Genomic DNA, 25,490 nt, shown 5'->3' on the forward strand with positions numbered 1-25,490 from the left:
TGTTTTCCATAACCATCATAAATGTTTCCAGACATTCGGTTTCACTGCTATTAGATAGCCTTTGTGCACCGCTGGGACAAAACCACCAGCCTATCATTAATTTATTTTATTCATTTAAATGAAATGACACGTGTAGTGGCTCCATGGTGTAGCAGTTTGCAGATTTGCCTGGTTTCATTTCAAGGGGATGGAAACAACATATGCCAGCTATAAATATGTGGACCTGCTGTGGTGAGTTATTGTGAATGAGGGAATAGCTGAAAGTGGTTTTTAGTGTCTTGTCCCTCCCAGCTCCTTCAAAGTGTTAACCTGTAAAAGTGTCAGGGTGATAAAGAGTGATTATCCTTAAAGCCTGATAAAGATTCCACCTCTATCCTTCCAAGCAGGTCAGATCCAGCTGCTTATCTTAGTGTAAATACATGACGATAGTGTCATTGGACTGAGAGTGATTTAAACAGGCAGAGCGTCACTGCTGCGGCCAGCCTCGATGGCCTTTGTGTAGATTCTCACATTCTTTAGTGCTCAAACGAACACGAGGGAATAGCTGAGCTTGGGGGTAAACAGATTCCTCTTTAAAGTGGTTTTTAACACAACGTCGCCGCTGTTAACTCTTTTCTTCTTTCTTTTTACTCTTTTGATTGTAAGCAGCAGGGAGGGAAGAAAAAGGGCCAAATAAAAACACATCGTAGCCACCGAGGAATCCAACAGGAAGTTTCCTGTGGTACGTGAGGTTTGGTGGTAATTTTAGACTACAAAGCTTTTGGAGACAGCGCCACAGCTTTTGATTGTAGCCAGATTAAAGCGAACTCCTTTACAAATACTACATTCCTTCATTAGATCACAGTGTGTGGGTGGGTGAGCTCGTCTTGATTGTTTGGCATTTATTGGCCAAATCAGGTCTGCAAATGGTTTGCTTTGCCTGTTTTTTGGAGGGAAACCCACGTTAGTTGTTAGCTTTTAGAGCACAGCATCTTCAGCCTCTTTCACTTTACGTTTATGACTCTCATTAGCTGCAATTACCAGTGCATCTCCCAATCCCATTCTTTGTAGTCCAGATGACAGTATTGTTATCAGCAGCCCAGTGGCGCTATAACAGCGCATCAGGCCAGGATGTGTTTGATGGGCAGTGTGTTTGCTGGAGCCTAGCTGGGGGTCAGACAGGGCAACCCCGCTGTCGGTGTTAGTGTGCCGATTCTCTACCCCCCACACTTCTTCTAATTGGCCGAATAAGTTTGGAGGGAAAACTTAGGAAGAAGCAGGATCCCTCCAAAATTCACAATACGTGTAGTGTTTTACATATGTCCACGGGAAAGACAGATGTTGTCCCACTTGGCCACATCCACATTTGAATACCTTTATTTGGATACAATGGGGGGAATATACAAAGGGGCTATGTTTTGGCGGTCAAGGCAGATGCATAGCAGTCGAGAAGAGTCCACGCTCCGAGTGGTGGGAATTGCTTTCACAGGAAATATGCACTTTTAGATTTTCAGATTTTTCACCACGAGGTATTACATAGATACAACGTTGTCAGTAGATCGCAGGACAAGTTCCTAATTTTGAAAATGGGCTATATTCCAACATAAGACATGTATTTTTGTGTCCTTACATTAAGGAAAGTCATGGAAATACACTTTATAAACTACTTTAATATTAATATTAATATTTAATATTAAGGAAATAATATGTTTTAAAGTTTCTATAAGTAGTTAGCTCAGTAGTTAAGTAGTTAGTTAGCTTAGCTTAGTTAGCCTAGCATAAATTCCAGAAAAAAAAGGAAAGTCTGCTCTTTTTAAAGACATGAAACTAACACTCAGTACCTCTGAATCTTTTTAAACCTACCATAATCTGTATAAAGATCAAAGTATAAAAAATGATTAATTCAGCAGGAGATTCTAGACTGTAGGCTAAGCTAAGCTAATTGGCTGCTGGCTCCAGTATAATTAGCGGAGGGTCATTCTTCTTTTCAAACTCTTGCCTCTGAAGCAATTAAGCATAGTCGAACTGTTCCTTTAATGGAACTCACAGACTATATGTGCGTCACCAACAAAGAAATGGCAACAAATATTGTCTTTACACCCCAGAATATCTCACTCTGCTTCAGTTTTATGCGATATTACGCATCAAAAGTCCCCGCTGTATCACTCTCAGCTCACTTTTACACAATCACAAGGTCTCAGGATATTTGAGCAGATCAGAAACACGTGTAAAAGGCTGAAAACGTCCAAACAAAAGAACTGAATGGTCAGGTTTTTTTCTTTCTGCTGCTTGGCTGTACTTCAGCACCTCCTCCTCCTCTTCCTCCTCCCCTGCACTCCGTCCACTTCTGAATTGAGTTCGGTCAGCCCGGGTCATCCTTGGCTGGGCAGATTATAATTAGTCTGCCTGCACGCATACAGAGACACATACAGACTTTAAACTTTAAACCCCCTCTTACAATGGCCCTCTCAGACAATAGACACATGCCAGTACCACAACCCCCTCGGCTATCTCTCCGTGCACAAAAACGCCACGGTTACCCTAAAAAACCCTCCACCATCAGTGCTCGGCAGAAAAAGGCAAAGAGATGTGACAAGATTACATTTTCGTCTATCACATTTGACCTTGTAGCACTAAAAATAATGAAGAATTTAACAGGTGCTAAATCTCAGCTGTGAAATGTTGCCATCACCTCAATGTCTTAAGTTTCAAGTGATAAAGTTGATTAGGTGTCACGGTTTCAAAGCTGGGATGCTGTGAAGTTTGCACCCAAAGATTGTTTATTGAGCTTTACGTTCAATCAGCACTGATTATAATGATCTGAGGTCGCTGCTGTCTGCTTTTCCCCAGTGTTATCGAAATCCCGCTGCACGCACTGTGATATGCTGTGGTTTTATTGTGCATTAAAATGTGATTATTCACTCTGAGAAAAACATCAGAGGATGGCAGGTGACAGTAAAAGTGACCGCATCAAGTAACCGTAATTCTAAAAGAATGAAATTAAGTGATTTACGGATCAGTCGTCCAGCCTTAGAAGTAACTTGAGAATCTTCGCATTTCAGCCCCCAGGTGACAATTAAAATCTCTGAAAAGAGCCTCAGTAGGGGCATAACTGTGCACCGAATCAGCATCCAGAGTTTCCTTTATCTCTCACCATCTTTCATCAACTCCATTCAGACTCCTCGGTGACCTGCAGCTCGTCCCCCGAGTCCCTTTTGATCTAATTTTTTAAAAATGCCATTGCACATGGCCCTGCCCTCCCCTTTGCTCTCTCAGCACCTGCGCTACAGTGTCCTCCAACTCATCAATGAACCTGCCTTTCAACGATGTATACATCTGTTGCAAATGAGCTTGCCTTTGTTGAGGGGAGGAAGCCCTTGAGGGAACTGCCAAAAACAAAGTTTGGTGTCTCCCCGGCTCCAGTAAACCCCGACATCCCCCCTCCACGTCTCTCTCACATACACGCACACCTCTTACTTCAGGGGTATCATATCACCAGCCCCTCAGGGTATAGCTGTGCGCAGGCCTCGGATGTTCTCGTGGTAACAGGTGCATTTGAATGTATACAACAGGTGGCAGAAGGGTTCAGTTTTTTAGCTTTAACACAGTTTTTTCTTGGTTTTATTTTTAAAAAAAGTCTATTTTTATGTCAAATATTGGACATAATGAACAATATGTATACACTTCATACAAGAAGATGGGATCTTTGCAGGATATTATGAATTCCACAAAGCATAGCTAAGGCGATAAATATTTATCTCACAGCTCCAAGTGGTTATTTGCCTGACCCGCCACTGATGAACAGTGGAAGCTGATGGAGGGGAGGGGAACGACCGAAGACAAAACTGAGTCTGTCCTCTCACTGAGTGACTCCTCAATAGACATGGTTTCTTTCTGCAGTCAACTGTGCAGGGCAGATAAGTGAGAAAGCAAAGAAGGGATCGAGAAGAGGAAGCGGGAACTTGCTGAATAATTAGAAGCGTGAAGTATGGTCCTGAACTGCCTGACACATTCATGCGTGCACGCATATGCATGAGCTCACACACTCACTCATACTATTCCTCTTTATGCCACGAACGCACCCACACACACAAACACGCACACTTATATACGCACTAAAACACACATTCATACTTGGTCCCAACTGAAGGATTTGGGCCCTATCTGCACATGTATGCGAGTTAATCAGGGCCTCTTAACAGACAGAAAGCAAAGGGTCACTCGGGGTGAGGTGTTTGTGATGGAAATTTGGACGGCAGGCGTAGGAAAACAAAGCTAGAGACAAGACGCCCCAGAGACGACATACTTTACACATGAGATAACACACAGTGAGAAGTTACAAAAAACCCCCAAATCTTCCCTTAAAATACGATCACAAAGGCTTTTTCATTCATTCTACTGATAAGCATCGCTGCAGTGGCACTTATCAGTCAATCATTGACTGCAAAGCATCTCATCGGGTTATAAATATCTTACATTGGAATCCACACGGACAATTTTGGTGTGGCCTCCACGGCTCAATATATGACTATGAAATCAGGTTAGTTGCTCCCCAGGTTGCCACAGTAATTGCCACAAACTTTGCTGACTCCAGGATCTGTGCCGAAGCTACGATGTTGGCCTGCTCATTCCTTCACATACAGGCCACGTCTCGCCTTCGCTCGGTATAGATGGTGCATTGATTGGGGACGACCAGTCCAAGGCTGAGAAATTTCACAAAGATGGGATTTAATGGCCCTTCGATTGAGCAGTTCTGAAAAGGTAACCTCTGACCCTACCCAGCCTTAACCCCCAGCATCTCCGCCCATCCTCCAGGGTCCAGTGCTTGTCATCGGTCATTTGTCAAACTCCTCACACTGATCTGATTACCGTCCAATTTAGGATCTGCCGACTACACACTTCTAGGATCAAGACAAGCTGCTTTTCAGCAACTTTACATGACAACAAATAGCTGGATTGTTATGGGAAGACTAAAGAGACGAGTATTTGTTCTATTCACACAGAAAACTTTAGATAGAGGCCAAACTCGGTGTCTGCTAATGGCCATGCATTCTTCATCTAATGAAGAACTGATAGGCAGTTTGTATTAACCTGGTTAAGAATGGAAAGTATTGTTACCACAGGTTAACAGAGAAAAGATGGATTATGTAAAAGATAGAGGGGGAAAACAAATCAGCCACTTAAAGAATAATCCAGAGTTTCTCACACTGATTCCATCCAAATCTAATGATTAACAGCTGACACAGGAACATGTTGTGTGTTCATCATTCAGCTATGCTGGTGTTTATATTAGTCCACACCAGCACAGTTAATTTTACACTCGAGCAGTTCTGAAATGACTCCCAGCATTTCCTGAGTGTCTGAAATGTATTTATTTTATGGTGTCATCCAAACTTTCCTCTATCACAGCAACATTCCTTTCTTTGTGATATCCACTTTCGGTTAAAAGCTGGCTAATTGTTGTTGAATTCTTTTTTACTCAATCTTTATTTAAGTATGTAACTCTCATGGTGGTTGGTTATTTTGCAAGGGAGACTTGGTACGACTGTGGTACGTTTCAGGGCAGGAAAACAAATCATCAGGTGCATGAAAAAAACAATAATGAAAGCCTGGGGACAATGTGTAATGGCTGAAAGAATACATCATTAAACGTGTGTTTTTAAGGTGTGTCACTGAGGCTAAAGCCAATCACTGTAAACCATACTTTGGCTTCAAAATTTTTCTCTGTGACTCATTGTGGTTACAATCCTAAACTCTGAGCTTCCTCCCAAGTGTGTTGGTGTTCATTTTGGACATCATTTCTCTAACAATCAGATATGTTGGCTTGGGTTGCTGCATTGTCTGGCTCCTCAACCACTTTGTCTCAGATGTCCATTTAAAGAAGCAGATTTTTTTTCAGGCCTCTTATTCTAATGTGCAAGTCTCTCACAGGATACCAACACTAAATAGTTTCATTTTTGTACCCAGTAAGCATTATGTAGCTTGCCACTAATAAGCTGATAGGCTTCAGTCTAAAGATGAGGTGTTTTTTTCTGTAGTGGTGAAAATGCACAATGAAAAACACAGCATGATCATAAGCTGCATTTCTGAGGTTCAAATGGGCAGCAATGCAAACCAGTAAGTAATGCGAGTAATGCTCCCTTTTACCATTTTTAGTTATAGTGTGTGACTTCAGTGTGTTCATATGATTTAAATCAAAAACATTAAAATATACTTATATACTTTCCAAATTTTTTCAACATGTATATATCAGTTTTCCATAGGAGAAACTAATTTATCCATCTTAATGCCTACAACAGCATAAAAGCAATCGTGTATACTTTCAGGGTGAGCTAATATTATGTTGCTAACAAGCTAATAACTAACATGCTAGCTAAAAATAAACACTAGTCAGTCAAGTTCTTGTTCTTGGCTCTGGCTGTTTATGGCTGTTTATATCATTTAATTTCAGGAACAGTTTCATTACACGAGAAAGAAATATTCAGTCTAATTTTGTCCTTTCTTTATTTAAAAGTTATTGAAGAGTAATCTTAGCTAACAACGTTAGCTGTTAGCTCCTAACTATTCTCTCACATTCACTGTAGTTTTGCAGAGGTCAGTGGGTTAAATCTAGTTTGTGAAATTTCTTAATCAAATCCACAGAAAAGAAAAAATGAAACTGGAGCTTTTTAAAAGCTGCTTAAGAGCTATGTATAAATAAACAAATATGATTCTCCGTGCATGTACTTGTCTTTGTATATAGTTCCAGAATAAACAAATGGAAAGCAATGGTTTCCATTTCTGTGTCTGAATTTCTGTGTCTGACTCCTCTGAAAGGCATCTCCATTTCTATCTTTATTGTCACTTTACGTATATACAATGCGTTTTCCAGCCCCCTACTATAAGACTATCATAACTAAATGTATAACCCTGATTTTAACATAATTCTAACCCCAGTAAGTGCCCAGTTTGGGACCCCACTCATATACTAAAACAAGCCCGAACACACACACATGCAGCACATGCGTAGCCCCTGGCTCATTATGGCTGCTTTAGCTCCTTTGGATTGTTTTGGATAGGGCTGTGGGGGTGGGGACAGGGTGGAGACCAGTGACCCCGGAGTGCCTGACCTGAGGGGACATTTGAAGAGTTAAGGGAGAAGCTGCACAAAGGCAGAGACAACCACCACACAGGGAGGGAAAGTCACTTTTTGGGTACCCCTGCTGGGTCCTTCTCTCCTGTGGAGATCCCCATTGGTTTTCAAAGTTAGAAAATACAGTGATTAGTCATCACTGGTAACCTGCACAAGCTTTACCAGAACAACTGCTTTTCAGTTGATAATGTAATGAATTAGCCTACAACTGTGAAAAGTTCATTATAATTAAAACAAAGTCAGTCTGTCCCTGTACAGCCTGTAATCAGAAAAGAGAAAATAAAATGTTATTCCTAATTAGATGCTGATAGTTAACGCGGTGCTAAATTAAGAGTGGATGAATTTCCCAGTGCATCCCCGCAGTAGTCTGAGACAGCAGGTTTGATTTCCCTCCAAAATCTCAGTCCTATTATACAGACCACTGAGCAGCTGCCTCCATCCCCAGCCATCACACATCAATCCACGGTGTGTGTGTGTTTTTTGTTGTTTTTTTAAGTGAGGGTATTTCAGCTAGTCAGCTGTTAACCCCCCAGGGTGTGAAAGATTGTTGGACTAACACTGCAGATTTCCAAAACAAACTCTTTGATTTCAGCGTAGTTGAGTAAAATGATGAGAAAAACGTTGAATATATGGAGATAGTTGCAACTAGTCTGACAACATGAAAAACATGTGCTATTTAGAGTTTTAGTATTTGGTTTATTAAGAGTTTAAAAGAGTTTTTTGGTTATTTTTTTAAACTTTGCAATGATTGATTCAATGCTCGTTAATAACGCACATTCTGTTCCCTGTTTGTGTTTGTGCAGGACCCGGATCCAGACACAGGATCCATCTTTTTAGGAGGTAAAGTTGATGAGCTGTTTCACCCCCCCTCCCTTTGTCAGAAAGTTTAATCAGGGCTGCAGAGGTGTGTGGATGACCTTTGACTCCTCTGGTATCTCTGGCTTTTCTCTTACTTGCCTGTGGGGCAGCAGTAGGATATCCCTCATTTAACTCTTAACCTGAGGAGGCAAATTTAGCAACTTTAGCATGTTTAGAGTTAAGATGCATTAAAGGCACGTTTACAAAGCCAGCTGGTCTTTTTTTTTTTTTTTAATGATTACAAAACTATTGACAAGGCCAGAGGAAAATACCAGAGGAAACCCAATGCAACCCACATTTAATCCTATTCAAATAACATAAAAAAATATGGTGCTTCACTGGTATCAAAAATAATTTTGGTGGCAAGCGCTAATGCAGTTCATTTTATTTTGTATTTTGTTATTAGGATCACACTCAACAATGACCCTATTTTATAAGTTATTGGCACATATAACTAATCTATATTTTTTGGTTGTTACAGTATCAGTAACGCCTAAATTACTTTTCACTAAAATACGTGTGGGACTATGCAAGAATTATGACGATCAGGATTAACTGAGCTGAAGGCCATAGACCATATGGGAGTATATGCACGCTGTATATCCAACACATGCAGGTGGAAGACCATTTAAGGCTTTAAACACAAACAGTGCACTTGGATTCTGTAATCCACAGGGAGCCGGTGCAAGCTTGCTAACAGTGGAGTAATGTGATCTCTCTTTTTTTGTCCCAGTCTAAGGAAGAATCTGATCTTAACCACTGCATTTATTTGTTTGTCAAATGAAGATACGTCCTGCACACAGAGGGCCACTCGTACCAAATTTGTGAAAAAAGGCAAAAAATACAAATCATCTGTGTTATTGTGCTTCTTACAAATTGATCAAATGTTTCTCAGGTCAGAAAGATCCAGCTGGGTGAAACAGGAAGTGACGTTAAATACCTGATGGATCTTCAAGTTTATGCATTTGACCAAAGGAGCAGGCTAATTCAATGGACATGAAGAGGAAAATTCTAACACAGAGCTTGATGTGTGTTCATTTATGCATGAATAAGCAGTCAGATTGCAGCGTGTTTGCAAACATTTTTAGACATATATCTGAGAACATGAATAATTTACTCTTTTCCTGTGTTGATCTTCTTATAGAAAACAAAGTAGAACTACTTTTTGTGCATTTATTTCTCTACTGTTTTGTACATGTTGCATTCAGACCCACTTGAAGAAACTGCCATAAGTCTATAAAACGTTTGTCTGTTCAAAATGAGCAAATCCACCTAAGAGCCACCACTGTGGATAAATGCTGCTTTTGTGTCTCCCGTTTTGAACCTGGGGTTTCGCTCAGTCCTAAGGAGAGTGTGTTCACCCCCCTTTTTTTTCTTCTTTTTGTCTTTTCAGGCTTTTTGGCGCTAAATAGTGGAGACCACTGCCAAATGGGAAAACGACTACACACAGAGAAAGAAAGACCAGACTCAATCAGGAAGTGGCAGCTTTTCAGCTGTGCCAGAGGAGCCGGGCAACTTCCTGGTCTCGTTGCCAAGGTGACTGGAAGCGCGGCCAGCTGGTGCAGTGGGCAGCCGTTGGGTTTGATGGGGGGGTTGACGACGGTTGGTATATTGGATGGGAGGAGTTGGTGAAAAGCTGTGATGGAGGGAGTTTAAATGTAAGCAATGAATACTTTAAACACAGCGGACCATTTTAATTGATAAGCACCAAATCTATTCACTTTCTCCCACCTTTTTAGCATGCAACTTTGTTTACATAGATTTTTACACCTGGGAAATGCACAGAAAACTGATCGAGTACTTTCTTACGGCCAATCCCTTTCAAATTTCCTTAATAAAATTGTCTGAAGAGGGTGTGTTTATGTTTATTCTTGCAAAAACTCAACAATGACCAAAGCATTTGCAAATCAAATGCACTTACATTTCTGGGAATGCAGTTCCAGATATGATTTATTTGCAGTGTAGGCCTAATTTTCCAATGTTTATTTTTGCTTATTTGATAAGTATGCTGGTAAGGACAATTAATAAAAAGACAACTGAACAATAAAACATCCATCATGCACATCAACACAATGAATATAAAAATAGAGATGTAAAAAGGGAAGATTATGGCCTGTGCCATATTGGGCTCTAATATGGGCCGTATTAGAAAGTGTTACTGTCCCTCATCATTTTGCTCCAGGGTAAAGTAACGAGCCATCCCTGCTGTACAGACAAACACTACAGATATATTATAAGAGTATAATTATCATCTTTTCTTAAAAGACAGAATTCTGATGTGCATTGAGAAAACTGGACTGGGTGCAAATAAAGAAGGAATCTAAGTAAATAAGAAAATACATGTGAAAGAAGGTAATACTGATTCCTCACAAACCTGTAACAGTGCATACAACAGATTTTCTTACATAAAATTATTGCTGACATGTAACACCTATTTTATTGTGGAAAAATCACACAGTTAAGATGTAAGTGCAATTCATTAACATTTTAAATAGACTCTCACTTGTTAAAAAAACAAACAAAAAAACTATTACGTTGAGTTTATTAAAGTTTTTTTCCCGCAGTAAACTGTGAAAGTTTTTCTGATATTGTGTCCATTTCAATTAAAATCAGGAGGGAAGACTTTTGTGTTCTTGTGACCTACAGATTAGTTAGATAGGTGGGTGTTCTGAAGGATCGGGGGACCAGGCCGGTGGAGATAGGTAAACACAGCTGGGGGACACACAGGGCTTGGTGGTCCTGTGTTGTAGAGGCCCCCTTCACACATTTATCAGTGTGTTTGCTCAGGAGATGTGGCTTAATCTTCACACACTGATCTCTGTGTGGAGTCTTTACAGAGGCCCAGCAGGCTGGGATGAAAGTGACCCTGTCCTCAATCGCATCTTGCTAATTCCTCCACTGCTAAACTTGAATGTTGTGCATATGATAAAGGCCCATAAAGGTCATCTATAGCCCTCTCTGTGGGTGGGATGTCAACTCGCATATATGCCGAATTTATTTCCCTAATCGGACCCCTCCTTGAGCATATTAAACCACAACTGTGATGAAAGGTTTTGAATATTTTTGCACATCACGTATTACTTTAATGTTAGTACAATTTTACTTCGTTCACTTTTATTTTAATTTTCTCCAATACCAAAGAAACTTTTTTAACCATTAAAAAGAAAAGATGTTTGGAAGAAGTTTTATCATCCAGCGCCTCCTGCTGGTGATTTGAGGTTGTGCTTCTCTTCTTCAGCCACATGATGCATGTAGGCTGTACAGTAGGCAGAGAAGAGTAGTGCAGTAAAGAGTGCAAAAATAATAGGGGGAAAAAACTGAGGGATCATTGAGGAATTAAATTATATATATTTTAATAATAACCAGAAAAGAATGAGTGGAAAGTACGTCTGAGATTGAGATGATATTTTGATGCACTGATATCTCATTAGCCAATCACATGACAGCATCTCAATGCATTTAGGGATGTAGACGTGGTCAAGACGCCCTGCTGAAGTTTAAACTGAGCGTCTGAATGGGGAGGAAAAGTGATTTTGCCACACAACCATTTCTACATTTTACAGAGAATGGTCTGAAAAAGAGAGAATATCCAATCAGCTGCAGTTCTCTGGGTGATGTCAGAGGAGAATGGACAGACTGCTTTGAGTCTAATTTAACTAGTTGTTACAGCAGATGAATGCAGAAGAGCATCTCTGAATGTATAACATGTCAAACCTCTAAGCAGATGATCTACAGCAGCAGAAGACCACACCAGGTCAACAGAAGATTGGAGAAATGTTGCCTGGTCTGATGAGTCTCGGGTTCTGTGGCAACATCCAGATGGTAGGGTCACAGATGGAAACATGGATCCAGATCTCAAACCCACACAGCACCTTTGGGATGTTGTGGAACAGGAGATTGCCATCATGGATATGCAGCTGACAAATCTGCATGAAATGTGCGATGCGTTCATCTCAGTATGCACTAAAATATACCAGGAATGTTTCCAGCACCTTGTTGAATCTGTGCCATGAAGAATTAAGGCAGTTCTGAAGGCAAAATAGGGGTCAGTGAGTGTAGGTGCCTTCCTGAAGTTTATGGAAAAACATAATCTTAACAGTTCTCTGTTCAATTGATATGATATGCTTGCAGGATTTCTTCAGGATAATGATCTAACTCTTACAGAGGCTGGAGCAGCTGACTAGGAAATAATAGACTTCCTTTTTCTGTGTCTGTTTCTTGCTGGCTCACTGATTCACAACATGTTCAGTTTATATGAACCAAACTGTACACTGTATCTGTATGTGCATCCCAGGGAGAACACACATAAAGATGAGGAGAACTCAACTCCAAGTACAAACACTCACAGGTGGAGGTGCGGGGAGGAGATTTTTTGAGAGAGAGAGAGAGGTAAAGAAACAGCACAGGAATAACAGAAGAAAGATAGAGTGGTGAAATACAGAAAAACAGAGGGGGTAAAAGCGTGAAAGAAGGAGGAAAGAGAAAGAAAGACGAATAACATAATGTGAAAGAAGTGGGTAGGAAGATAGGGCGAGGGAGTGATAGAAAGAGAAAAGGTGGACCGGCAATAAAAACAGAAAGTGATGAGGTAATGGAGCGAGAGTAGAGAGGAGGTGGAGGAAGGATCTGGAAAAGGCTGGACACAGAGGAAGCTGCTGATGTCCATGCTGGGCCACACAAACAGCATCCTTCTCCACCCTCCAGTCCCCGGAGCACTTCTTATTCCTGTGCCAGCTCCATAAGTCTTTCATCTTTTCTGTTTCTTTCATAAGCACACACAGGTCTTATGTATTTGCCTGCTGAGGTGCATGCACACAGTTTGACTCTATAGGGAGACAGAAACTGTGCAGCCGGTTGAACCTCCAGCTTTCAGGTCTGCAAAGCCTCTACACTGCAGATTTAATATAATACATATTTTATCAAGGATGGGTTAGTCTTCATCAGCCCTCCTCTCAGTGTCAGCTGACTCGGAGAAGCGCTTTTATTCTTGTATTTGAAGTTGAACTAAACCAATTTCTTTGGCATTTAAGTGCAAAATGTTTCATGGTTTTGTTTTCTGGAAAAGAACTTGTGACCTTATCACTGTGACAGCGTTGATTTTTATGTATGAACTTTATGAATTAATATAAGTCATCCAAGATAATCAGTGTGAAATTTCTACTTTTTAATCTTTAATTTGCTCTGCGCAAAAGCAGTCATTCTTCTCTTCTCAGTTATTAGCTTTCTTTATTTTTCCCACAGTGGAAGTTCAAAAGGCTGTAGCAGTCATTTAAGAGCACACTGGAGACAGAATGGGTGGATATATTACCTCTTTCATATCATCACAGATGCAATTTTGAGATGCTCAAAGGTTTGGTCCCTTTTTGTTAACTGTAGATTTTGATGATTAATTTTCACATATAATATTTTTTAAAAGGAAATGTATTCAAATGAATGTAGATTGTTAAAATTAAGCGTGTCTCCTCTGAAGTAGGCTAGTTAAGAAGTGAAAGAGACAGGAACCAACAATAGGAACTAGAATAGCACAAGAGATGGTCAGATTTGCATTAGGAGCCTAAAGGGAGCAAGCGGAAGAAGAAGAAGAATGCACACCTTAGAAGACCGATTGCATGTATGCAGCTCGTAATTATGCTTATAGAAACTGTTTATACAGTTAGATGGTCGTATTTAATTGTCTATTTAATCGGAAGTTCATATTGATGTGGTGTGAACTGGGTGAACTTAAGGGTATGCGCTGTATAGACATGAAGCTGGACTGGTCATACTCCCGGCTTCCGTCGAATTCGCGTCAAAGCGCTTGACGTCAGCATAACAACAACCTGTCATGACAGCTCGTATGGGGGAAAAATTAATCGATTAAAGATTTGATCTTGAGTTACATAAAACTGGTTTCTCTTGGATGTGGGATTCCTGCTGAAAGGTAAGAGTTGAAAACCGTATAACCGCGAAACAAACCCTGTACGGGACAGAAGGTGAACTAAACCTCAGTGAGCTGTGTGGAAAATAAGCTAACGTAGCGTTAGCTGATTTTTCTTTTCTGTGGTTAACAAATGTCGAGGCGACTCCTTCAGTCCCACAATTGTTACAGAACTAACCTACTAACTAGCTGCTGGTTATATCGAGTGAGTGAGCTTTACTGTCTTCAAACTAGCCAGCCACCCGGCATTAAGCGACAAAATCGCTTACTGAGCTAGCTTAGCCATGCTAGCATAGCAGCGATCTCTTGTCTGCTGGTGACCAGAGTTAGCAGCATTGTCCGTGTGTGTGCTTGTGTAACGGCTGTATTTCAGTTTTAGTGAGTAAAACAATAGCGATATAGTTTGTTAATACTGTTCGTCTACAGCTTTCAGTGTAACACTGCGCTTAAATGCAATGCTAAGGACCGCGGCTGTGTGATGTTTGGTGATAGCCAGCTGTGCTGCTCATTGACTCGCCTCTGATGTCCGTCACATGAATAGTTAACTCGCCGGCGGTGCAGCCACCTCGCTGTAGTTTTCAGCTGTGAGCGCAGTCAGCAAATTAAACGGATGCCTTTTGGGTGGCATCAACCCACTGCACCTAATTCGCTCAAGACGCGCATTGCAGGTGCATTGCAGTGAATGTTCACTGAAACTGTGTCTCTGTTCTTGTTGTTGTGTGTGTGTGTGTGACCTCAGGAAGGACGGGGCATTCTTAAACCTGTCGTTTAGCCAGCCGAAGAGACGGGGAACAGGATAGGGAAGCAGGGCGAGGCGGGCCCCGCGGAGCCGGTGGAGAAGATGGCCGGCAGCCCGGAGAAGAGTTCCACCGCGCAGGAGCTGAAGGAGCAGGGAAACCGGCTGTTCCTCTGCCGCAAGTACCAGGAGGCTGCTACGTGTTACAGTAAAGCTATTGTGAGTAATTTCTGACACAAATGCTGCAGTGATGTCTTTGTTTTCTTCTTCTTTTATTAAAGCTAAGTGAAACGAAGTGGATGCAGATTCCCTCTGGATGAAAAATGAGGTTACAATGCACGTTTATTGTCCTCTGATTCTCTACAGAACCGTAATCCATCCGTGGCAGTATACTACACCAACCGAGCTCTCTGCTATGTGAAGCTGCAGCAGCATGACAAAGCCCTGGCAGATTGTAAGCATGCGCTGGAGCTGGACAGTCAATCAGTTAAGGCACACTTCTTCTTGGGTCAGTGTCACCTGGAGCTGGAGAACTACGATGAGGCCATCGGGAACCTACAGAAAGGTCAGAAAAAACTCCAGAATGATGGTGAAAATGCTGCTGGTGCATTGCACAAATTTACTCGTGCAGTTCCTCATTCATGTGAAAGTTAATTGTTAAGATCAGTGAGGCCTCAGAGGGTTGGGAGCTCTTCTCTGAGGCACAGCATATGTTTGCATGAGCTGTTGTCAGTGTAATGATATGTTAGAAGGAAGGAAAGCTGGAATTTTGTCTCCACTCAGTGTTATGGTTGCTTCTCTTGGATGAAGCTTCACTATATGAAATGATGTATGAATGTATGGTTATGAGACTTTACAGAAAGTAATTCAGTGATAATTTAAACGCCAATCTAACGCTAACCATGATTTGTGACTACTAGTTTCGCTTAGTTTATAAAAAACTGGAAGCCCGCCTATTACTCAGTCGTGAAAAATGGACCAAAGTAATTCCACAACTTAATGAGAAATAAATCACTTTTCAAAAGTGGAATAACTCACAGAGCCTTTCACCAGTTTAGCAAACTTGTTTTGGGATGTTCCTCCCTGCATGGAGAGCCTGTATCTTTGGCAAGTTTGGCTTGCAGATATTTCTACAGGTCGAACTCTCTGCAGACTCCCTGAGCGCTTTATCGCAGTGCTTCGTGCAGCTGCTGACTTCCAAGTCAGCCCATGGCTTTGTTGTGGGCTGCAGCTGATCGATTAAGAAGAAAAGTACACAAAATATGTTAGATAAGTGCAGGTCATGGTTACTCACTGTTAATGCAAACACTGATAGTGAATCTTAGGTGGCTACAGTTTAATCATGAACAGAAGAGAAACTCAGTTTGTTCTTTGGAGGAACTTTTTTTTTAATACCAGCTTTTAGCAAACTGGCATTCTTTAATGGTTACACATGGCTAATTACATTATTATTACACATGGCTATTGCCAGTGCTATTTCCCATATGTATTTACATACCTGCTCTTTACAATAACATGATACGTCTGGCCTGTCTGTAATATCAGTACGCTGATTAGTAATAGAGCTGCAAGTCAGAGGGTTAGTGGGAACACTGCTGGATGTTTGTATTGTGGATTCAGAACTGTCGCACTCCTAATTAACATCTTTGAATCTACCTTGTTTAGATATTTTGAAGGCAGCATTTTAACTGTAAAGCCACGTTGCTGTAGCGGTGTTTTTCTTTTACAGCTTATAACTTGGCAAAAGAACAAAGGCTGAATTTCGGAGATGACATCCCCAGTGCTTTGCGCATTGCCAAGAAAAAACGCTGGAACAGTATTGAGGAGAAGCGCATCAACCAGGAGAACGAGTTACACGCCTATCTGACCAAACTTATACTGGCTGAGAAGGAAAGGTGAGGCTTTGAAGCACCACAATCTCATTTTTATTTTGATAATTTGGCATGTAGGTGTCATTTTGTCTTGCATGGATAAATTTAAATTAGCTCCTTATTTTTGCAGAGAACTAGAAGAATACAAAGAAAAACAAGATGACAATCAAAATGGAGGCGACGCTGCCAAGATCTCCTCAAAACATGTATGTTTTTGCATTTTGTTTACTTTTTGTAATTAGTGTCACCCTAATGAACAAATATTAAACTGGTGTGTTTTTTAAAATGAAATTGAATATTCATTCATATGTCCGGTTGTTCTGAAACCCTGACGTGGAAAGGACAAGTATCTAATGGATATGGATGAGCTCTTCTCTCAAGTGGACGAGAAAAGAAAAGTGAGTACGATTTTTAACTAATGCTTCGTACTCGTGCAACGCTGACAAATCCGTGATTAGCCTACAGCTTGGCTAACACAGACAGATGCTAACAGTACACGCATACCTATTGTAAATACACACATTTGTTTCTGTCTGCAGTCAGGCTACATGTTGACATAAGGCTTGTGATCTCTTTAAAAATCCACTTGGACTTCAGATAAACAGCTACTTTTTGTTTTCGACTGCTGCTGTTCCTATGGTAACGGTCACTGCTTGTGTGCCAAGGCTCTCGCTATAGATAGTTGTCGGCTGTGGCAATTGTCATGTAATTGAAACGACACCGTCGCGTCTGCCGAGTGTTTCTCTCCCGTCTGGCTCAGAAGGTGTTCTGCTTAGAGAAAAGTTGACTCAAAGAGTTTCAACTTCAGTAGCTTCGGGTTTGTGGCACTTCTGTCGACAGTCTTTAATATATAATTGGTATAGAAAAAAGCTGAAAAGGGTGAGAAAGGAAAACGGATTACTGTGGCTATAATTTGTTACCATTTTATAGCAAGAAAAAATTAACAGTTTAAGCTGTGACTCTAGGCTCTATGAGAGTTTACACCGTGGGCCACATAAACCCACTTTCATATTAAGTGGGCCCAACCATACGAACTCTCTCTCCATCAGTCTAAGAAGTTAAACTGAAAATTACAAAAAAATCCCAGAAATTTCTATTGTAGAAAGTGAAAAAACTGGAACTTTTTTTCTCATCTAATTGCTTATTTCTTACTCAGTTACTTTAGTGTAATATGAATGGCCATGTTGGAGGTCTTTTTCAGTAGCAAATGTTATAAAACTTGTGATAATACAGCTAAAAGTCCAATATTTACATTTTCTGATGCCATCCAGTGGGCCGGCTCAGAGTCTTTGCCGGGCCAATTCTGGCCCCCGGGGCTTGTGTTTGACACCCCTGATTTTAGGGGAACAGGATCTCTCAGTATTAGGTCAGAGTGATGCTTCTTTGTATTTTGTTTGTTCCCGTCAGAAGCGAGAGATTCCTGATTATCTTTGTGGGAAGATCAGTTTTGAGCTGATGAGGGAGCCCTGCATCACACCCAGTGGGATCACCTATGATCGCAAGGACATTGAAGAGCACCTACAGGTGAAATGATTGTTGCTTACAGTGCTGTGCAAAAGTCTTGAGCCCCGCTTCTTGACTTTTTTATTTTTTAAGCCGTCTTAAGCAATAGTTCTTTAGGCTTCCTGAAGCTCTTTCAACTTTTGTCTATGAGGCACCTGCTGCTTCTTCACTCAGTATTCATATGAATGCCTTTTTTGTTTTCTTTTCTTTTTTTGTTTAAGCAACATAAAGCATAGAAAAAGCACCTAACTCAAAGGACGAACCAGTGCTGTGTCTAAATGGTAAATGGCCTGTATTTGTATAGCACTTTACTAGTCCCTAAGGACCCCAAAGCGCTTTACACAACCAGTCATCCACCCATTCACACACACAGTGCGCCCCACCCTGGGAAAAAACACTATTTAAATTGTATCTTTAAGCTCTTTTTCACTAGCAGCCTGTCTCATAAACACATCATTTGTTCAAATTGAACATGGTGAATTAATCCAAATTTCCAAATTTTTCTGGTTCAGATTGTCATCAGTGCGTCTTGACGGCTACTTAAAGAAACGACAAAAGCTGAGACTGTGTTCAGACTGTGCTGAAAAATAAAGATGGTCATGCCAAATATTGAAGTTCGAGCTCCCTAGAATTGTACAAACTCTCTTTTGCCTTCTGTCCTGTATTTCAACGTATGCTGCACATTTATAATTAATGTATAATGTCCAGCAGCACGTTTTCATTCTGCCAGAGTAGCATTTCATAGCGCAGATGTGCTTCTTTTTTTCTTATTTTCATAAAATCATCCATTGACGCTAACACTGTGTCTTAACGTGTTCCCTGTGCAGCGAGTTGGTCATTTTGACCCAGTCACCAGGAGTCCCCTGACCCAGGATCAGCTGATCCCCAACCTGGCTATGAAGGAAGTGATAGACTCCTTTATCCAGGAGAACGGCTGGGTGGAGGACTACTGAGGAGAGAGCTCCCATTTCTCCTTCATGCCCCCAAACCCAACTCAAAGCCTGGATAACACAAGACTATAGAGAACAGATCACCCCTTGCCTGGATATGTGCTTTACACAAGCAGGAAAAGCCACACTAAGGACTACCAAACGGGAGCCACGTATCTTGGTCTGCCTCCTCTCTCTCCCATTTTCTCCTCCCTTATCTTCACCGTTTGAGGCATCCATGGCCTCCCGCTCCCTTTAAAACCTCCTTTCATTCTGCTCCTTCTAGTCTTTCTCTCTGACTTCCTCTCTGTCACGATGTTTCTGGTCTTTTCAAGCCCGACTCCTTTCTTTACTCAAATATGGGCCTCTCTCTCAGGTCCTCCCTCTTCTTCTCTCTTTCTCTGAGTGCCACAGTCGTCGGAAAGCGTCACCATTGCACTCCAGTGTTTCACACAAACCATCAATTATTTTAAAAAAAGAAGAAGAAAAAAAAATCCACACTTTTGGTGGCAGAATTGATGAAAACATTGGCTTATTTGATGTTTACTCTAGTATTTTCTAGTCATCTTTTTCCATTAAGTAATTTAGCATTCATCCACTTCTTAATGTACATTTATCGAAGTGGTAACTAAAATGCCAAAAACCTGTCGTGAGCGAGGGTTGTTTGTATGCAAGTTTTAAAATAATCGATAATCGGAAAGGGAAACGAGTCCCTTTCTCATACGGCCACCTCACCACAGTGTACGTTTTTATTAGTTTGTTTAGTTTTATTCACATATCAATCACACCCCATTACAGACAATGAACTGAATGTATTCATTATATATTCCTTAGGTTTGGACTTAACCTTCAGTAATTCAAGATGCTTTTTTTAAGTATCAGGACAATGTTAAGGTTTTCATGACGAGCCTTGAACTGAAAGGCCTTTAAACTGGAAGCAGAAAACAAAATGCTGTATTACAAAAAAACCCCAATAAATGTGTTCTTTTTGCTGGATAATAATTTAAAACCTTTAAATGTTTGGATTGGACCGATTACATCAGCTGCTTTGAGGACTGGTCCGTGCTGTCTGTGTCTCGTGCTGTTTACCTGGTATGACAGTGGACGCTCGCATCAAGCATGAAGTGAATTTTGTTCTCCTTTGTATCAAAATACAAAGATAAGCTGTGTTTCTGGGTTTTTTTGTTTTTCCACCTTCTCGCTGTTGATTTTTATGCACCTTCTCCTCACAGTTTCGAAGAAATCGGCCGCAGAAGCTTGCGGAAACCAATCGCCTGTGTGAACCTAACTTTAAAGTTTAAGAAAGTTAAAGTTCCCCAGCATCGTGGCCCCCCGACCCGTTTCACAGAAATGCTGGAAGAGTTACAAAACCGTATCTCATCTGTACCTCAGTCTCTCTCTGTAAACCGCATTTTTAGTCGAGTGCTGTTAGTTTACAGGCTTTTTCAGCTGAATGTGTCTGTGTTGAATTAGGCCTGCTAGTGGATTGTATTGGGCTGCAGGTGGTGTACATAATTTGTTGGTGTATTTCAGGTTTTGTTTCTTGATATTCATTTTTTTTGTCATGTTCTTTTTTTTTTTTTCTTGAACTCTTAGAGCTTGAGAAACTGTATTAAATGTAGATATGTTGATAACATAAACACCTGATTCAGTTTTTGTTTGTCCCCATTAAACCGTGAACTACGAGGTCGTTTGTTCTGGTGTTTCTGTTTATTTAAACAAACACAAATTCATTAAACAACACCACACAAACTTCAGCTTTACAGCTCGTGAATCTTATATGAATCTTATATTTGGTTTTTATTCTTTAAGGCATCACTGTGCGTTTGCGTCTGTAGTAGGCTGTAGTTTGATTCGATAGTGGTGGTTTTTTTGGGGGGTTTTTTACATGAGAACGAAAGCTGTTTAGATTTTCTTCCTGCTGCATTGCGCAATTTCCCTGTTTTTGAATTTCAGATAGCAGCTTTCAGTGTCTCTTTAAAATTGTGAAATCTGCATTAAAACCTTCATAGTTTTAAAGCTGAGGCTGATAATTTATCAATTTTCTACTGCTTATCTTGGTCCAGATCACATGGGTAAAGTATTTATTTAAAGTACTTTGTTAGTTACTTTTGGAAACTTGTGTGTGCTACTGAAAACTTTTTTTTGTGCCATTTTTAACTCAAGTCTACTCATGCAAAGTGTCATGCGCATTAACATCTATCTATGCGCTGTTGACTTGTACTTCCAGCAGGTTTGTGCCACGCAACGAGTGTACTGCCAGGAGGCTGAGGGGCAGTAACTAACATCCACTGCTCTGTCACAGTTTATCCATCTTTTTTCTTCCAGTCAAAGGGAAAACTATTCCAGCTGTCGTAAGAGGAGAGGTGGGGTGCATCCTGGAAGAAACTAAATTGCAGTGTTGCAACACACCGGCAACCTATCCAGGGGTTGCCCAACTGCAACCCCGACCTGGTGAGGGAGGAAAGGAAGGAGTTACAAATTGTTATGAAAAATCAACAAATAACCAAGTATTTCACAGTCTAAAGCCCGTGTAACAACGAATGGCCCACCAGCTGAAAACCTTTAAGGTTTGTCTGATGCAAGAGCTGCTGTAATTTTCATGCGTTCATGCTAGAGGCTCTGATGTAAACACTTCATGCTGGTTGATGGTGATGCAGACAGAAATAGATGAAACGATGTGAGCGTGGCTCAGTCACATGTACAGACGGTGTCACTCAGCCCTCACACACCAGGCCTATTGTCAGAGCATCATTGAAAGAGCTGACGTCAGGGGCTGTGCAAGGAGGGAAGAGGACCAGGCACGGGTCACTGTTGAGTGGGAAAGAGTTGGCAGCAGAGAACATCAACAACACAACATTAAAATGGTAAGAAAATCAGTTTTTCCCGGTAATTTTGCACATACTTACATTTTTTAAAATATAGTTCAGTAATTGATATCAGTCCGGAGCTGCTGTCAGATGCTTGTTCGTGTGTTGCAGAGCGACAACGCTGTGAAGTTTGGTGAGGCTCTGCTGGGTGTTTTATTGCTTGTGACTTTCTCCTCATCCACACAAGGTATGGATTTAAAAACGACGTTTTATAGGCAAAAAAAAAAAAGTCATTTTACCAAAGTTTGTGAACAAAACCCATCGCTAGAGATTGATCAAGCTATTTATTCCTTTTAATCATACCTAAATTTTCCATAAACAAAGTCAGTTTTGAATAAAATAAACAAAGGTTTTTGGTAGTTTCTCATAAGCTTCCAATATTCCCAGCTCGTTTCTTATACTTCAAACTGAAGGAATAAGAACAGGATTACTGATTTGCTGGAAAGCGTAGTGATGACCGAGCTTTGGTGTGCAGGCCTTAACATAAGAAATGCTGTGAGTCCAGACAGTCACAGACTGGTTTTGTCTTTCCATACAACTGACTGCCAGATGTCCACAGACATATCTCGTTTCACGTTGCATCTTTAAATTAATGTCTGTGCTCTAAAATTAAAGTGAGTTTTTTCTTCCTTCAAATCTCCAACAGTAGAACATTTTGTTTCAGTCGTTTTCAGCCTTTAATGATCAAATTTGTTTGAATCGGGTACACCTGCTATCTTTTAAAAACTATTGCTATTCCTTAAGCTGAAAACGTTTTGGTCCTTACAGACATGACAGCATCATGCTGCAGATCCATGATGCTAATCTTCAGTTCCACCACATCCCAAAGGCACAGTTTTGGACTGAGATCTGACTGTATTTAGTCAACTTGTGGTCATGTTCAAAAAACCAGTTGCAGATGATTTGTGCTTTGTGACATAGAGCGTATTCTTGCTGGAAGCAGCCATCAGAAGACGCGTACACTGTGGACATAAAGGGATGGATTTAGTCAGGAACAATACTTAGGTAGGCTGTGGTGTTTAAATGATGCTCAGTCAATACTAAGAGGCCCAAAATGTGCCAAGAAAATGCGCCCTCTGCTTTAAGATTCAACATGTTGGTCATTAAGATGCTCTTCTGCATACTTTAGTTATGACAAGTGGTTATTTGACTCTCTTCTTATCAGCTCTAAGCTGTTTGGACATTCTGATCTGATGCCTGACAACAACAAGGCATTGTCACCCAGAGAATCGCCGCTTGCTGCATATTCTCTCTCACTCTCGGGCATAAAATCAGACCACTCTCTATAAACCCTGGAGATGGTTTTGTGGGAACATCCCAGCAGCTCAGCAGTTTGTATAAACACTTAGACCAACAAACACGTTCAAAGTCACCTTTCTTATCCTTTCCAATGCTCAGTTTGAAATTCACCATGACCATGTGCACATACCTAAATGAAATGAGTTGCAACTTTGTGGTTGGTTGATGTATTTGCATTAAGTAGCAGGTAACAGGTGAACCTAATGAAGTGGCCGATGAGTGTATATGTTGCATTTATTTGAACTAATTCGCGGTTGTTTTAAAGCTTGAGAATCTGGTAGCCTTGTGTACTGATAGGCAATTTAAAAACAGCAATAGATTAAAAACAGCTTAAAAAAATTACTTTTATTATCTCACCTTCATTGGAACAATTAGAAAAGCTTTGCATAATTGTACCTGTATGTCATAATAAACTCACAGATTTATCGTCTTGTTAACCGCAGTGGGTCTGAGCGACAAAGTCCTGGTCTTCCCCTATGAGACGGACTTCAGCTACGTGGCCTTGATCCCGCAGAAGGAGATGGGGCTGAAGGCCTTCACCCTCTGCATGCGTGTGGCCACCGAGCTGCCGGAGGAGCGCCAGATCATCCTGTTCGCCTACCGCACAGCCGACTACGATGAACTCAACGTGTGGCGCGAGAAGGACGGCCGCATCTCCTTTTACCTGAGCGGCGACGGCGTCTTCTTTCACCTGCCCCCACTCACCACCTTCCGCACCAGCCTCTGCCTCACCTGGGAGTCGCGCACCGGCCTCGCCGCCTTTTGGGTGGACGGGAAGCGTAGCACCTACCAGGTCTACAAACCCGGCCACACCATCCGTCCGAAGGGCACCGTCCTCCTGGGGCAAGATCCAGACAAACACCTGGGAGGCTTGGAGGCCACGCAGAGCTTTGTGGGGGAAATGACGGATCTGAATATGTGGGACTATGTGCTCTCCAGGAGCATGATCCAGGGCTGGCACTACGGACACAAAGTCCCCAAAGGGAATATCTTCGACTGGGCCACCATGGAGTACGAGGTGACCGGGAACGTGATGGTGGTGGATGATGACTGACTCAATTTGAAGTCCAGAGCAGAGACGGATGAGGCTTTGGAGGTCGGTGTGGGACTTGCGTGTCTTCTTTTCCTTCTTAGATTTAGTGTTTTATTTTGTGACCATTTAACTATTCTGACGTGAAGTTCTTCACATTAACATTACATTAAAAACAAGGTAAATCTCAAACTCAAGAGTTGATGTTGCCAGATATGTCCATAAGGGGGCACTCTATGCCAGTTCACACCATTACAGCAAGCTGTCTAAAATTAAGCATCAGCTATATATCATCATTTTTTTAAATTAATAAAATCCAGATTTATTTAAATGTGTCAATCTTAGTTTTGTTTGCATATTTCAAAGAGAAGTGCCAAATGACCATAATGCTTTCAGCAGCCGTTAATAATATAGAATTTAAACTCAAAGCTGCAATGCAACTTCAAGTTAAGACAATTATTTACAAATAAAGATGTGTATCTGCAGAATTAAACACGCTGTAAGAAAAACACATTTGTCAGTCTGTAACGTTGAGGTTAAAACCATGGAGGAGATACTGGAACAGCGAGCAGAGGCAGGTATTATTTCTGCAGGAGACCAAATGATTTAAAGCACACCGAGAGACAAATAGCAATCACTGTGTTTGAAATCCGTTACGTTGCCTTTGGTTAGCGCGCTCACTCATGAATTTTCCATGTTTCAGCTGATGTAAGAGCGCTTTTGGGTCTGAAATAAAAGGCATGCCGTGTGCATAACTAATAATGTTTGTTATTAAAGAGAGTGCTCCATCTTTGAACTCTGGCAGCTTCCTCTTCATAATCGTCTGCTTCTTTTTCCACACAAAGAGTTTTTGCTCAGCTCATATATGACGATATGGTTCAGCTCCTGATAGTAGGGCAAAAAGAATCACATTTTTATAGAAATGACATATGTGCCTCTCAAATCAGTGTGTTACCATTCTCCTGTACCCCAGGAGTAAAATCTCACTTTTAAGCTTAAGTGACAGCTTCTCACGTGGCGTTTAAAGTTGACATTTTTACCAATGGAAATTTACAGCACGGCGAACAAACCTAAGTGTTACTTGCAAAAATCGAGTCGCATGGAGTTGCTTCACTCACAAAGACGCCTCAGAATGAGCTCGGGGTCAGATCTCCTCCATCCAAGTGTAACACAGTAACCCTGAGTTCCAGCGCGTGCTGGCCCTGCCTGCCTACACCACCGCCCTGACCTCCTTGCAGAGACGGCGGAGAAGTTTCCAGCACTCAAGCCCATGCAGGCTTCCTTGAGGGTGGGAAAGTGCTGCGTTTGTGTGTGTGTGTGTGTGTGTGTGTGTGTGTGTGTGTGTGTGTGTGTGTGTGTGTGTGTG

General features: G+C 41.2%; 2 protein-coding genes and 1 long non-coding RNA gene across 5 annotated transcripts; all 3 read left to right on the top strand.

Annotated features, from left to right (window-relative positions):
* Positions 1-6,059: 6,059 nt before the first annotated feature.
* On the top strand, positions 6,060-9,494 carry LOC102193174 (uncharacterized). Its single transcript, XR_312361.1, has 3 exons — positions 6,060-6,096; positions 7,915-7,951; positions 9,363-9,494. It is a non-coding gene; the product is annotated as an uncharacterized LOC102193174 (long non-coding RNA).
* A 4,066-nt stretch (positions 9,495-13,560) lies between these two features.
* stub1 (STIP1 homology and U-Box containing protein 1) lies at positions 13,561-20,611 on the top strand. Of its 3 annotated transcripts, none has more exons than XM_005753888.1 (8): positions 13,561-13,580; positions 14,626-14,841; positions 14,989-15,187; positions 16,352-16,517; positions 16,624-16,699; positions 16,835-16,891; positions 17,901-18,017; positions 18,824-20,611. In XM_005753888.1, the coding sequence occupies exons 2-8, from the start codon at positions 14,728-14,730 to the stop codon at positions 18,947-18,949; spliced, it is 855 nt and encodes a 284-aa protein (XP_005753945.1). In that variant the 5' UTR covers positions 13,561-13,580; positions 14,626-14,727; the 3' UTR covers positions 18,950-20,611. The 3 variants fall into 3 exon arrangements, with proteins under 3 accessions (XP_005753945.1, XP_005753944.1, XP_005753946.1); XM_005753887.1 differs by lacking the exon at positions 13,561-13,580 and adding an exon at positions 13,750-13,889; XM_005753889.1 differs by lacking the exon at positions 13,561-13,580 and adding an exon at positions 14,072-14,091.
* A 998-nt stretch (positions 20,612-21,609) lies between these two features.
* On the top strand, positions 21,610-24,925 carry LOC102193353 (pentraxin fusion protein-like). The gene is made up of 3 exons (XM_005753886.2): positions 21,610-21,792; positions 21,907-21,982; positions 23,538-24,925. The coding sequence occupies exons 1-3, from the start codon at positions 21,625-21,627 to the stop codon at positions 24,146-24,148; spliced, it is 855 nt and encodes a 284-aa protein (XP_005753943.1). The 5' UTR covers positions 21,610-21,624; the 3' UTR covers positions 24,149-24,925.
* The last annotated feature ends 565 nt before the right edge of the window (positions 24,926-25,490 follow it).

The sequence above is a fragment of the Pundamilia nyererei genome, unplaced genomic scaffold, assembly GCF_000239375.1.
Source record: "Pundamilia nyererei isolate P.nyererei 1_Seehausen unplaced genomic scaffold, PunNye1.0 scaffold00476, whole genome shotgun sequence".
Taxonomy (NCBI): Eukaryota; Metazoa; Chordata; class Actinopteri; order Cichliformes; family Cichlidae; genus Pundamilia; species Pundamilia nyererei.